The following is a 14821-nucleotide window of genomic DNA, read 5'->3' as shown; positions in this document are numbered from 1 at the left end:
CGTGGAGAACATGCAAACTCCATATAGGAAGGCTGGAGCCAGAATCGAACCCTGCAATGCTGCAATGTGAGGCGGACATGCTAACCAGTCGAACACTACGCCGCCTCATCTTTGTTTCTTAAATTCTTCTCATCGGAACAATTCTCAAAATTTCTTGTGTCTGTCTATGATCAAATATTTTAAAGGTACCACATGAGGGTTTTAAACAGGCCCAGATTCTTTACTGAGTTACTCTATAAGTCACATTTTTACTGCCATTGTAAGTTACTTTGTGGTGTGCCTTGCATGAGAAGGAAAATGCGTTCCCGGGCTCAATTTTTTTTTGGAAAACACTGGTCTGTATGAAGCCCAACACTTTGATACACTATTCTATCGTATCTTGGGTAGAATACAGGTGTTATTTATGACTTGCAGCCTCGGGCACTCCCACGCTATGGGAGTCTGCAACACCTGCATCAGAAACGCAGGAATCAATTTGGCTCTTGTCAAATTTTTTCTCCACTTGTCAAGGGATTGCACACACAGGGAGGAGTGTAAACGTTGCTGAAAAGGTGGATGTAGCTTCAGGATTCGCTGCTAGGGCACACTCATTCTCACTCCAGACATCTCATCGCTACTTGTCTGTTTTTTGTGTCTTCTTTATTATTCATTCTTCCCTCTCTCCCTTGCTCCCAGGCGATGCAAGGTGCTGACACCTGGGCTATACGCCTGGCCTCCACCACGTCAGCTCTTTTTTATTCTTCTGGGAGGGGGGAGCGGAGGAGGTCTGTAGAAGAGGAAGGATGGCTGGGCAAATGGTGGGGGAAGGACAGTGTCCTTTCTTGTCTCTCACAGCCACCTCTCGCCCTCTTCTCTCATCGTGTTGACCTTCATTTGTATCCCTCTTTTCCATTTGAAGTCTCCGCCTTTCCTTCTTATCTTTTGCCTGTCCTCCCCATAGATAACAGTCTTGCATCCCCGCACGAGTTCAGTGACACGCGCGCACACAGATAGTATCAGAAGGGAGAAATTGATGGAAAGATTACCCATTGAATGAGATGAATCGTAGTCTATTGTGACGGCGCTCTCAATCTAGGTCATGCCCAAGAATACAAGCGACTGCTGTGCCCTTTGCTGAGCTGTATGTGTTGTTTCCCGACTGACATTTGCTCTCGAGAAGTGTAAAAGCCACCCATAGGTGGCACTCTTTCTGTTTGCTAATGGTGGATTGAAAGCAACAGGTGTCTTTGCAATAAGGCAGCTCAGCAGACAAAGAGGGCAAGCAGTATCCATCCATCCATTCATTTTCTGATCCGGTTTTTCCTCACGAGGGTCGCGGGAGGTGCTGGGGTCTATCCCAGCTGTTTTCGGGCAGCAGGAGGCCGGAGCTGGAATTGAACCCGGTACCTCTGCACTGTGAGGTCGACTCGCTGACCACTGGACCACCAGGCCGCGGGCAAGCAGAATTCTTTTTATTATTATTATTTTTTTCCAGATAGCTTCAAGGGGTGATTACATGAAGCTGATCTATGTATCTTTTTTGCCATAATTTTAACCAATTTCAAAGTTTTTAAGCTTCTACTACAGTTGAGATGCAACATACTAAGAACACTAATTGAATTAAATACAAGTGACAGAGACAAGGAGAAGTATAGTCAGATTTAGGTTGCGGTCTTTTTAACTTGAGCTTCCCCTTACTCATGTTAGCTTTGTCTCACACACACACACACACACACACACACACACACACACACACACACACACACACACACACACACACACACACACACACACACACACACGATCAGAGAGAAGCAGGTTTAACAAGCAAACGAGTTGGATTAAAAATAGATCAGTTGCTTCATGTGGTTTTTATGTAATCTCAATGCATAATTCAGAGAGGCAAAGTGCTTGCCGGTATCATCTGCAAAAGACAGCATCCGAAGCAGTAGAGCACGTGATGCTGTGACAAAAAAGAAAGAGTGAGGGTCAGTGGACAGAGGAAGGAGGAGCGGTGATGAAAAAGGAAGAGGTGCCCGCTGAGCACAGAGAAGGCCAATGGTCAGAGGCCGAAGGAAGAAATCGTGTCACGCTTTCCGAACGTCTGGAGTGAGAAGAGGAACAGAGAGAATATGGAAAGACAGCAAGAACTGAGAGAATATTAATGCACTAATCCCCCGAGGATGAAAAAGAGCAAGAAAACAGGCAGGGGATGATGTTGCGGGAAAAAGAGCAGATGAATGAGGGCCATGCAGACAAAAAGAGGAAAAGGATGACGCGGAAAGGGAAAGATTTAAGCGACAAATGGCTCCACATTAATTGACTGGTTGGGAAAGAAAATGGTCATGATTCATGGTCTCACAGTAAGTGGTTCCCAACATGGCGATCAGACAGAAACACCAACTGGCATTGTGTGTTTGTGAAGTATTTATGTCCTGAGTAAAAGGATGGAAATGGATTTCTGCATTAGAGGACAAAACAGAGTGGAAGAGAAATAAAGTGACTTTTTGGAAGACGATGCACCGAATGCCCTGATGTTGGGAAATGCCTTCTGAATGATCATATCTCTATCTCCTTCTCTCTTATCTTGTTTCTTTCTACTTTTTGGGAACTGACAATTTAATACACCAGTGCAGCGACAGTTGGATGGGATTAATACTGAAAGAATTTCTGGGGCTACAATGGATTTTCAAATCAGCTGAAAATCACAAAATTACAACATTGATTATAGTGAGAAGGGTATTGGAATAATGAGGTATGAATAAATGGTGGCAATACATAAGTTCCACTTCTTCCCACTTCTTTTCAAACTGCACAGAAAAAATGGTGGGTTGAATTTACTCAATTTCGTTTCATCAAGTGTCTTCACAAAATAAAATCATTTGGAGCCAGGTATATTTTAAAAGTAGATGTGTAGTCTACTTTAAAAAAAAATCCTCGGATCCAGGTAATTTTATTCTGTGCAACAACTTTACGAAATAAAATTGAGAAAATTCACCCAAAACATTTTACAGTGCATTTTATTTTCTTTGTCTATTATTGTATTGTAGTACATGTTGGGAATAAAAACAGGATTTTGTCTTGTTACCAAGATAAAATGCCAAAGGCAGGAATAAATGGAGGAGCCCGCAGCTGATTAATATATTACCACCAAAAAAGTGTTTCCTAGTGGCTGGAAACATTATGAATGATGCAAGAGCAATCTGAATGGGTGTCTGGTATGGGTTTTGCGGCAGTGGCATGGCTTCGTGTTCATACTAACTTTCCTTCGGTCCATGGTCTCACATTAGTATTAGCATTAGTGTGAAAAATTAGCTTTTATACCGTGTGAGTGAAGGATTTTGCTATTGCAAATAATCTCTTGCAATACAACTCCACAAAAACCATGGGAGTGGAAATGCCTGTCTCCTTTGTACACACAAAAGCAGCTCAATTCTCTTTGCACATCTCTCATGGCCATCCCAATAATAACGTAATAACTGTTTTAAATTGCCACTAAATGAACAACTCTGACCTCTATTAGGCTGGTAATTGTCGCTGAGACCAGCCCTCTATCCTGTTAAATAGTTTAGGAAGCCTCTTGCTTGCTTTTCTACCAGACGCCCCAATAATACTTATGCTGAATTTTGAGTGAACTTATTTTTATATATATATACATAAATAAACACACACACACACACACACACGCACACACACACGCGCACGCACGCACGTACACACACGCACACACACACACACGCGCGCGCGCAAGCACGTACACACACACACGCGTGCACACACGTACACACACACACACACACACACACACACGCGGGTACACACACACACACAAGCACACACACACACACACACGCGCACGCACGCACGCGCGTACGTACACACACACACAATACTCACAAAAAGTCAGGGATGTATGGCTTCTCAGGTGAAATTTCAGGACAAGCCTCAAATGCCATAGATTTCACCTCAAAGCCAACTACCCCTAACATTTTGTGCTTGGTATGATTTGCCTCAGACAAACAGCTTCAAATATGCAAACAAATATAATCTTTCCAACTCTTGATCTTAATATTGCCATTTAGACGACACGCACACAGACACAGACACACACCTACACACAAACGCACACCGGCACTGATCAACCCCCATGGGACCTTCTCACCCAGCTGATGCAACCGAACTGAAACTGCTTGCAACACAAAAAAAGGTTGCTCATGAGCGCTACTACACCTACATGGCACGTTAGAAGCGGGAAGTCACTTCATCAGGCAGCCAAAGTAGCTTCTCTATTGGCACTAAGATATTGAGACGACTCTATGCAAATGTGACTGTGCCTGCACAAGACACTCGCAAATAGTGCTTTTTTTGTGCACGATGGGCCAAATGAAAAGAGATGTGAATCTGGGCGATGTCCTCCTTTGTGAATACTCATTTCCTTTTCGGATATCTCTACCTTATCCTCCCCTCCCTCCTCTGCTTTGCCCATCCTCCACTTTCTCTGTTCCAAATCCACCCATTCTGCCACGTCTCATCCAACCAGCCCGTCTCCCTCTCATCGATCTGTATTAGAAACAGGATATGAGGAACTATCCTATCTTATCGTAGATCAGAGAGCGAGAGAAAATGAGTGAGGGGCAATCAAGGACGGAGGACGAGAGAACATGTTTTGGAGGCCGAGAGACCAAATGGGAAAAAAACAAGCAAAGAGAGGAAAAGGTATTCTCTCATCTCCTCCCTCTCCTATTGCCAACACAGGACTAGAGAAGCACTGTGGGGCCTAATTGGACTGACAATTGAGCTCCGATAAGACCCGCACTAATGAATAAATGAATGAGAAAATAAATGAATCAAACAAGCCCTTCCACGCTAATGCAAGCAATACGAACGCTGCTCGGCCATGACGTCAGTGAGGCTGCAAATTAAAAATGTTGCGGGTTAAATGCACTCATCACAACACACAAGCTTATCCAATCTAAATAGGCAAGGGTAGTTCAAGGATAAACAGTGATGATACAAACACTTTGGCAAGCTGTCTGCTTGTTTAAACTGGACAATGGAGATGACCATTTACCCCTCTGGTACAGATGGCGTAGCACCTTGTGCATGGCCCTGGCTCTGCCCTTTTTTGCGGGTCTGGCACAGTGTGGTAAGAGTCTAACCTTTCTCAGTACGACAGGCCCTGCTGCTATGGGCACAAGCGCCATGGCTGATCCTTATGCCCAGGATCCTGCTTATCACCATATGCCCCAGTGCGGCTTCACCTTTGCACAAACTCACACTAAATGGATGTGGACGAGGAAATACACACACACACACACACCTACTCACAAGTACTGGCATGAGCAACACATCCTGACCTCTAGCTGTTCTACCTAGGATAAGCAGAAGGAAAGCCACATGTAGATGGAGAGGGGGACTTTGGGGTCAAGGAGCTTGGTTTGGAGAGGAGCCACATTGTGAAAGCTGGAGGTTAGACACAGTGACACATTTCCCGCCTATGAGGTTGTTTTCGGTCTTAGTGCTCGTTAGGAAAACAGCAGAAGCCAACACTGCAAAAAATAGCAGATCTTGTTACTCACGCAAAGTGTGAGAGGCATTGTTCACGGACCGCCGGTATTAGTTGATTTGCAGAAGAGGGTTTTGATGGTACTCTGCAGAATTCAAAGGAAACACTACTGTGCGCTATATGGCAACTTAGACACTCTTCTTTTTACAGCAGGAAATTGTCAGCCCAAGAGCCAGTTTGTTTCCTTATTAAAATCAAATGGAACCGTTTCAAAATGAGACGTCTCTTTCAAGAAATTTGAACATCATCAACGTGATCAAGTGATGGTCGTTTGAATTTCACCAGCCTGTAACTACTGCGTGTGTGTACAATGGTAAAATGCTTGATTGTCTTTTTAAAACAAAGAATATTTATCATACGGCACACTGCTGCAGTCAGGCTTCAAATAAAGCGCCAAGAACCAGAAGTGATTATGATTAGCTTTGAAATGTGTGACAGCCATGATTGATTGAAAGTGGCTTACAGGCATGAAGGTCAGACCCGAAGACTACGTCTGCATATATGAGTATATGAGTGTACACGGTAAACACGGGATACTGCAGTTTTTAAAAATGAAACCCAGGGCCAGTTACGGCCGGGTCTCTGTTTTCCTCGTTGTTTCTATGAGAATATAAGAAAAGTGCCTTTAAAGCTTTGTTAATGATTTTGTTCAACAGTTGGCCACCAAACACACAAACATGGTACATGCCTGCAAAGGAGCGAGCACTAACAAGTTTAGTTATCGTAGTCAAGCACATACATTTATTTTGACATGACCTCCATCTGTCAAGTGTAAATCAAGCAGGCATCCTTCGTTTCACTCTGTTCTGTTTCAATTTTCACGTCGTGTCATCCTGGCACTACTGGTGTCCTTCACAGTCACTCTGTCCTTTCTGTGACTCAGTCACACACCCTCTGTTCGGTGTTCGCCATGATCAATTAAGAAACATTAGTCTCACTGATATTCCAGGCAACCGGAATATCTGGAATCTCTGGAAGCTGCTTTCCCTTCCATCTCTCCACTCCTTATTTTCTCCTCTCGCGCATCTGGCTTTCTTGCCACTCCTAAAACCGGGTCCCATTACTTCACGCTCTTGTCTGGGAAGCAAGCAACGAACCCCTTTTGAGTAAATCACCTACCCCTCACCACAGAATCTTTTGCCCTTGCCTCTTATGGAGCAGCCCCAGCCTCACTCTTCCCTGTGTCTTCAGTCATGAATCCTCCTTTCATTTCCCGCTGAAGTTTTGGCAAACTGGTGACAATGACACATTTTCCTTCTTCCCATCTGCCCTCTGTTCCAAACTCCATTACGCACATTTCTCGTTTTTTTGCCCTTTTGCCTTCCTCTTTGTCGGCAGTTTGCCGTGCATGATGACGGACCCGCATATGCTCCTGTATGCCAGCCGCTCACCTGTATCCTAGCAACAACCTCTCCTTTTGCTCTGGTGCTCGGAACAAGTAAAGCAGACGTAGGGCGAATGAAGAACAAGCTCTTTCATTTTGTCATTTATTTAGAACAGTTCTGCCTCCTTACGAGGCCAATACAAACGGCAAGAAGAGTAGGGCAATGGGGAGGCACACACGAACGCAAGCACACTCACAGTTATCTACATGTGCCATCGACATGGCTTTCTGCAAGATCGACTTCAATCGTCTCAAATTGTTCTCTATTGTAGTCTCTCATCTGTTTTAAGGCAGAGCAGGTCCCTCCGTTTCTGTAAGAATTTCTGAAGCTCTGTGCACAATAGTAATTATAGAAAAAAAGATGAAAAAAATATAGCCTCCTTCTATCTGTTTTCAGAACTGCAAAAGTAATATGCAATATTAGTAATATTTATCAAGTAAGGCTTAAGTTCAGAAACAGCTATAAATTACATCATACGGTAGACTCCGTATTGCGCAAGCTGCAATTTGCGTGCTGAGAGGGAAAGAATATGAAAGAAGGCCAGTACACTTGTGGTAAAACAATGGGAATTGAGTTCCACGTGACCATCCTGTCGCATGTGCTCACACAAAAACCCACATGCACCAACAAAGAAGAAAAGTGCTGTTCAGGCACATGTGTCCTGGTGTAATTTATGAGGGGGGCTCCTGGGCGAGCGCCTCAGAGAGGTCCTCTTCACGCTGCATGACTCTGGGCACTCTGTTCAATCCTGCCAGTAAGCACCATGCTCTAAATACACACACACACACACACACACACACACACACACACACACACACACACACACACACACACACACACATACACACACACACACAGCACAAAAACGATGTAGAAAATCCCCTTATGAGCAGTGAACTCTTTCGACTGAAACTCACTGCGCGATTACTGCAACAAAAAGCTAGGTAAACACAAGGGTTTCAGGCTTGGCAGCTCTGCTCGAATTCTGTTCAGCTCAGACAAAACATCAAAACCATCCCTTTACAACAGCTGAAAACGGCCTTGGAGTTTTCCAAATTAAGAATAACAGAGCTATTGTGCATTACGGGCTGAATTATAACCAGCTCGACTATTATACAGAAAAACTCATATTTACAATCGTATCAAATATTCCTTGAATAGTGAAGGAATTTATTTTTCCAACTTACACAGGTCAATTAAAATGAATTAAAATAGAGCAAACTCACATATTCACTGTGTTCTTGTTATTTCAAGCGGGTATTCTTTTGTTGGCAACATTCAGGAATACATACAATACAATACATGCTGATTTATATAGCGCTTTCACATGACATTTACGACCACATTTCAGCCATCACAGGCGTGCACACAGAGAGCAACAGTGAGTCGTGCTTCAGGGCACCTCAGTCATGATAGCGAGTTAGATAAATGGCTAGATTAGAGGAGGGATATGAAGAGAAGGGGACATTAATCAATCAATCCCTCCGCATGCACGCATGCACATCCGCCTGCACATTGCCGGTCAGGAGAACCGGGGACAGAATATTTTCTATTCAGCTAAGCTACGGCTGGCCTATTTAATTCATCAGAATGTCTATTTCTGAGAATGTAGCACACATAAACCAATGCATGTTCCTCATTAGACTCCAGCATCATCTTATTACGATTATCAGAACCCGTATGTCGTGCAATAAAGAATTGAAATGGAGGCATCCAATGAATCAAAAAAAGGTGGGCAAAATTATAAATAATCTGCATCGACAGTATGTGCTGCTTTAGCATGATGGGGAGGCATTTGAGGAGGGCAGACCCCCCCAACCCCTCACACCCTCCTCCTTGCAATCCTAGCTGCATAGCTCCATATGTGGTTGTCCAGTGCAGTGTGACCGTGAAAGCCCAGGAGAGAAAGGATCTGTCTTAAAGCCAGGGGCGAGGGGCCTTGATCTGCTCAGGAGGACTCTCAAGGGCACTCTGGGTAGAGGTGAAGTGTGGGCACCCCCCACCCCTCCCCATCCCATACACATGCACGCACACACAAAAGCACACGGTTACAGATGCTGTCATGTATTATTATTGTCCAATGTCTGTTGTGTATTATATACTGTATGTATTGTTCAATGTATGTAGCGGCATGGGGGGCCTGTCCTCTAAGACAAGTTTCTCCTATGGAAGACCAAATTAAAGGCAAATTTAAAAAAATCAAATCAATCAAACAGAAAGGAATATGACACGTGCATATCGTGCACACCCGTTTTTAAAGTCACATTCTTGACAAATCCAGAGAGGGTATCTGGGGACCTGGGATAGATGGATTGGGATGTATACATACATGGATATCAATAATGTAAGTCAGACATTGTAAATAAGTTATGTGAAAACGATAAAGGGTTGGGCGGGGGTGTGCATTTCTGCTGATGTGACTTTTGCATCGGCTTTATCACCCCTCTCTGTTGATTCTTGTCTCTGGCGTAAGAGGCCAATCAACGGCTTTGTGACGCAACTGCCCGCACCCTCTACCACAGCACCAACAGATACACACATTTCATCTGATTGGCTTCCTGTGACACACTCCAGTGAGTCCTGTGTGACCAGAAGTGTAGAAAAGCGGTGCGCAGTTGTGTGCATGTGGTTAAAATAAATCATGGGTGACAAAATGAAGGATGAGGAATGTGCCCAACATTTACGAAAATAGATGTGAGCAAGTCTAACCACTTAGAACATCATTGATGGACTTTTAGTAAATCATATGCACCAGTAGAGCACCAGGTTGGTCTCAATGTGCAGCGACAGAGCTGCTGCCGATTTGGGGATTCTCTTGTAAATGTGCATTGTGTATGTGTAGTGCCCATACCACAGAGAACAGTGCCAAGTCAAGCCGGCTGATTATGTGCGATAGCATAGTGAGTTTACTTTCAAGTTGCTTTTCTTTTATTTCCAAAAGATGAAAGCAACAAGAGTTGTACAACTGAACAATATGCGATCATAGAGGTTTCGCTCCATTGTCATTGTTCATTTATTTGTTTTTCAGTACTTCTTTTGGAAGTGATATCACAATTTGTTTCGTAATGTGCTCAGTATTGCTGGTTAGGGTAAAAGGTTAAGGTTGTGTGAAATCATTTACATATTTCACAACTTAGTTGATTCAGTAAGCCTGTTTGCACACCCCGTTTTCCTCTGAGGTAAAAAAAAATGTATGTGCTCCTACGTTCATTTTATTTATCAGCACTGTTTGTACATTTAATTCCTATTCAGAAGGGATATCTCATTCACAGTTTGCTTGAAATGGGGACTTCTGACTTAATGATACTAGTGAAAGACTTCTTACCAATAAAGTAGGACAACAGGATGGCCAGCAAGGCAGCTGCAGCGATGGCCGTCACCGCTGCACATTTCCAGCTGCAGTACTTGGACGGTTTCTTGAGCTTGAAGGCTGAGCGGGAAAACGTGTTTCTGGGTAGCAAACGAGGGGGTGGAGAATACACCGTTCCAGAGGTGAGAGGGTAGCCAGGAGAGGAGCTACTGAACAACGGGGTGGTTCCTGACGATGTCTTGAATAAGAAGTGCCTGAAGACAAGAAAACAAGACACAACACATGTTAGCTGTCAATGCCAAAGGGTGTCTACGGTGTCACACTAACTTTAGCATATGTATGTATGTTCAAAGCTCATCGTTCAAGCATGGCAGAGGTGGCGGTTCAATAGCACATAGTATCTTGAAAATGCCTTTTCATGTGGGCTGAGTTTTTTTTGGATGTGCACATATCACAATGTTTTCACTCAGGAAGAGGTAAAGTATTTAACATAGAACAAAAAATAAAATAAAAAGGTACGTGTGGACTAAACCATGTAGGGAAAACATGGACTGGACATGAGAAACGACCAATGACATTTGAAGCAGTTGGGTCACATATGTGCAAACTTTGGACCAATTCCCTCTTCCAATGTTTTCATCCCGCCATATGAGTTCAAACATGCCTGAACTGATTGTATCTCCAGTACAACCTGCTCCATTCCAAGGTCATTTTTGAACCTTCAAATTCTCTTTTATTTCCTCTAAGTTCCTTTGCTTTGCTTCTGTTCACACATCTTACAGGATATTGCTGGTCCTTCACATATGATGGCTGTGAAGAATCTTTGTTTTTCCTCTCTCCTGTTCTCGTTGCCCCAATGGGGTCAAGGCTCAGAGAGAGGATAAAATAGGAATCTAAACCGTCATCCCTTTGCTCATATTATCCATTATCCTCTGCAATTGCTGCACCTGCTCACACATTGCACAGCCCCTTCTGCGTTCTCGCTTTTCATTTTATTCTTTCTCCATTTCCTATGCTATTATTTTTCAGAAAGCACAAAGCATCTTACATTATGCATCTTTTCATTCTCCTATAAGATCCTTTTCTTCTCTTTCTTTTCAGACATACGTTGCTCTGACTGACAAAGAACATTGTAGACTTGAAATGAGCGAAACAGGACTTGAAGAAACTTTTTCAAAGGACACAGGAAAGACTTCGTTTTACCCTTGCGGCAACTTTTACAAGACACTTCCACACATGTACAAGAACTGAGGAGGTACCACGGACTCCGCTGATGTGACTGATCAGAAAAGGTGAGGTCAATCCACCCTCAAAGACGATCTTCAGTCAGGATTGCTGTGTGTGTGTGTGTGTGTGTGTGTGTGCGCTTGTCAATTTTGTAGGAGTGTGATGACATTCTTGCAAGGAGAGGATTTCTGCTCAAGGACACCTCAAGGACAGAAAGCATGAACAATAATATTAAATTACATAAAACATAAACTAGCTTGTGCTTAGCTGGGTAGCACATTCACCTCAAAGTGCAGAGGTGTAGATTTTGATTCCGGCTCCGGCCTTCCTGTGTGGAGTTTGCATCTTCTCCATGCGTCTATGTAGGTTTCTCCGGGTAGTCCGGTTCCCACCCACATTCCAAAAACATGCATGGCAGGTTCATGGATCACTCTTCTAGTCCCTAGGTACGATTGTGGTGGTTGTTCATCTGTGCGTGCCCTGTAATTGGCTGGCAACCAGTTCAGGGTGTACCCTGCCCGCTGCCCAATGACAGCTGGGGTAGGCTCCAACACGCCCGAGACCCTCATGAGGATCAGCGGATCAGAAAATGGAATGACAAATGCATCAAAGAAGCTTCACTACTCCTGACTTTCATAGCTGCACACGGTCACACTTGTATTTGTGTACAACACAAAAAAACACTTGTGAAAACGACAGAACTGATTATATAGTGGAGAAATGTACACCGGAAAATAGTTTCACAAATGAAATTGATCTATAGACCCTTTCCATTTGTCTGTGTGCTTTATATGTCATAAGTCTGGGGAACCTGAGAACTGAGTTTGACACTCTGCACTGGTATTACTGCATTGGACATAACATTTTTTTGATCTCCAAACCTTGAACAAAGTGTAGTGTGCTTTTCTTTGTGTGTATATGACAATGTAGAAAAGGTTAATTACAACTAGAGAACTGGAAATGGAATCAATTGTGATGAAAAAAATGAGTTCAGACATCTTAACCTTGTCTTTACGGTACAAAATGGCTTGCCAACAACCTAAAAAAAGAGAGAATGGAAAGTACAGTGCAATGAGAGCTGTGCATCACCGTGATGTGAAGGACTGGCAGTTAATCATCTTCTGCATAGCCATCACCACAACTGACACAGGTCAATGTATTTCATTTATCATAGCACCTTCAATTATTACCACTATCAATTCAATAATCCTGGTCAAATGATCATTTATTTGACTTTCAATTTTAGTTGAAATCATTTGTTCCATCTTCCAAGCAAATGTTAAATGAATTTAACCTCAAATGTAATGTAAAATACACCCACACCCACACCCTAAACACACACACACTAGTCAACCTTTTGATAGCAAGTGACAAGCATACGACAGCTAACCCCCAGGGAGGCTAGGTAGCGCCAATCGTTACACGCTAATACAGCATTATACACCTTCATTCAGTGCACCTTCTTGTCAAGTAGAGTAAGCAGCCCCACACCAGTGCTCATACAAGAATAAACAATTCTGCGTAGTCATCTACAGGTGATTATTTCCTGGCTCACACAGAGACCTGCTGTATAAAAGTCAAGAGAAATATTTCAAATGTATCACTTATGATTCTTGCCAAGTATAGCATCTTTCCTTCCCTCTTCGGTTTTTTTTTTTGCTCCTTATTTCATTACATTTAGGTAAGGCTCACAAAAGACGGAAAAAAGTGATTTTTGAAAATTGAACATTTTTATTAATAGTGTTAGTTGTAAAAAAAATCAAGGACATCAAAGGCAGCTGTCCTTGTTAATATCTCAGCTCTGTTCTCACATGCACTCATTGTTCAATTATGAAACAAAGCTTTAGACACATTTTTATATTCTATCATAAAATGCACTGTTTGTTTCATTATGAAACAAAGTTTTAGACACATTTTATATTCTATCATTTCATAATCATTATTATTTTTATAGCGCATACCCTATTCAGGCTCGCAGGGAGCTGGAAGCCTACCTGGCTGTGGGCAAAAGTCACACGACACTCTGAACCTGTCTCCAGACTGTAATGGGATACACATAGCGAAAGACGAGCACACACTCTCACATTCACTGAGTGCAAACTAATTTTCAGTGAATCAAATTTTAGCATATCGTTGCTGTCCGGTGAAAACCTCATGTATCCAAATATGGTCAAATATTTTTTGCACAAATCAATACTGATGGCCCGTCACCACTTTGTTATTTGTATGCAGTATTAACCAATATAAAATGGTGAAGACCTTAAAGAATGCGTTTGCTAAGATGACGTAGGACAAACCTGTATTTTTGTGCTCTACTTTGTAATAAAAGGCTTTTTACAATGTGTGCTTTTAACACTTCTGATGTGCATGGCTGCTCCAGGCTCCATTTTAATCAATGCCAGGGTAATAAACTCACAATCCAAACTCACATTTTTTTCAGCATACTGTATTAAATTACTGATTGAATGCATTTCTGGCATGGAGTTGTGTTAGTTGTGCATTGGTATATGACCGCATTACGAGGTATAATACAACATGAACAAAGCAATGTTATGGAACTCATGCAAGCTGGTATTTTTGGGAGATTTCCTGCAAATTTGTCATTTTGACCAAATGAGGATTCCGCTCAACAGTAACAAGATACTGGGCATTCTAATCGCTGTCTTATATGCCCCCTAGTTCTGACAAAGCCTATCTGCTATGTATGCTGCATTTAAGGAATTTTGTAGCGTGTTTTATGAACCATATTGCTGATATTCAAAGCGCTTTTTTATTTTATTTTTTTTAAGGAATACTATATTGTGATCTGCTTCTTGGCTAAAATGCTAACGTGTGCATTCAAAATATGTGCCAATGTTCACTTTTCCTCCCTCTTTGGCAAAAAGGATCAGTTGTAATCCACCACTGTTACTGGATTTGATGACCGCTATTTAAAATATGCTTAGCTCCACTACTTAGACACCCTGTATCCTTTTGATGTCTTTAATAACTGCTGTTTCATATCAGCATGTCTACTCATCTAAGAACAGTCAGTGAAAACAGGTGAGATACTCAGAGCATGACGATATTATGTGGGAACAGCATTTCGCTCGCAATCAATTATTCATTCAGCCTCAACTGTCTCTCACCCTCTCATTCTCATCATCGCATGCCACTGATTGCTGGATTGGCATCCTGCTGGATTCCCCCCCCCCCCCCCCCCACTTCAACAGTAGCCTTTTTACCTGTCATTTGAGTTTCGTGACAAGGGAAAACAGACTGGAGACCACAGGAGAGAAAAACGCCTCAGATAGAAGCTGAAGGAATGCGCGCACAAAGAAACATGTGGTTATTCTCTAAAAATAACTGCCTCTC

General features: G+C 42.7%; 3 protein-coding genes across 19 annotated transcripts in view; 2 read left to right on the top strand and 1 right to left on the bottom strand.

Moving 5' to 3' along the window:
- The window catches only part of tenm2a (teneurin transmembrane protein 2a), a 215081-nt gene that overhangs the window by 39914 nt on the left and 160346 nt on the right, over positions 1-14821 (bottom strand). For all 16 annotated transcript variants that reach the window (XM_052057305.1, XM_052057300.1, XM_052057313.1 and 13 more), the window contains one exon: positions 10256-10494. In XM_052057305.1, coding sequence (XP_051913265.1) covers positions 10256-10494 — 239 coding nt within the window. The remainder of the gene's footprint in view (positions 1-10255; positions 10495-14821) is intronic.
- Positions 1-14821, top strand: part of cnot7 (CCR4-NOT transcription complex, subunit 7) — a 256938-nt gene that overhangs the window by 82112 nt on the left and 160005 nt on the right. The gene's annotated exons all lie outside the window — the stretch shown is intronic.
- Positions 1-14821, top strand: part of eif4ebp3l (eukaryotic translation initiation factor 4E binding protein 3, like) — a 132266-nt gene that overhangs the window by 61798 nt on the left and 55647 nt on the right. The window lies entirely within an intron of this gene.

Source organism: Hippocampus zosterae, chromosome 1 (assembly GCF_025434085.1).
Source record: "Hippocampus zosterae strain Florida chromosome 1, ASM2543408v3, whole genome shotgun sequence".
Taxonomy (NCBI): domain Eukaryota; kingdom Metazoa; phylum Chordata; class Actinopteri; order Syngnathiformes; family Syngnathidae; genus Hippocampus; species Hippocampus zosterae.
Note: the sequence above shows the minus strand (reverse complement) of the source record. Positions and strands in the feature narration are given on the sequence as shown.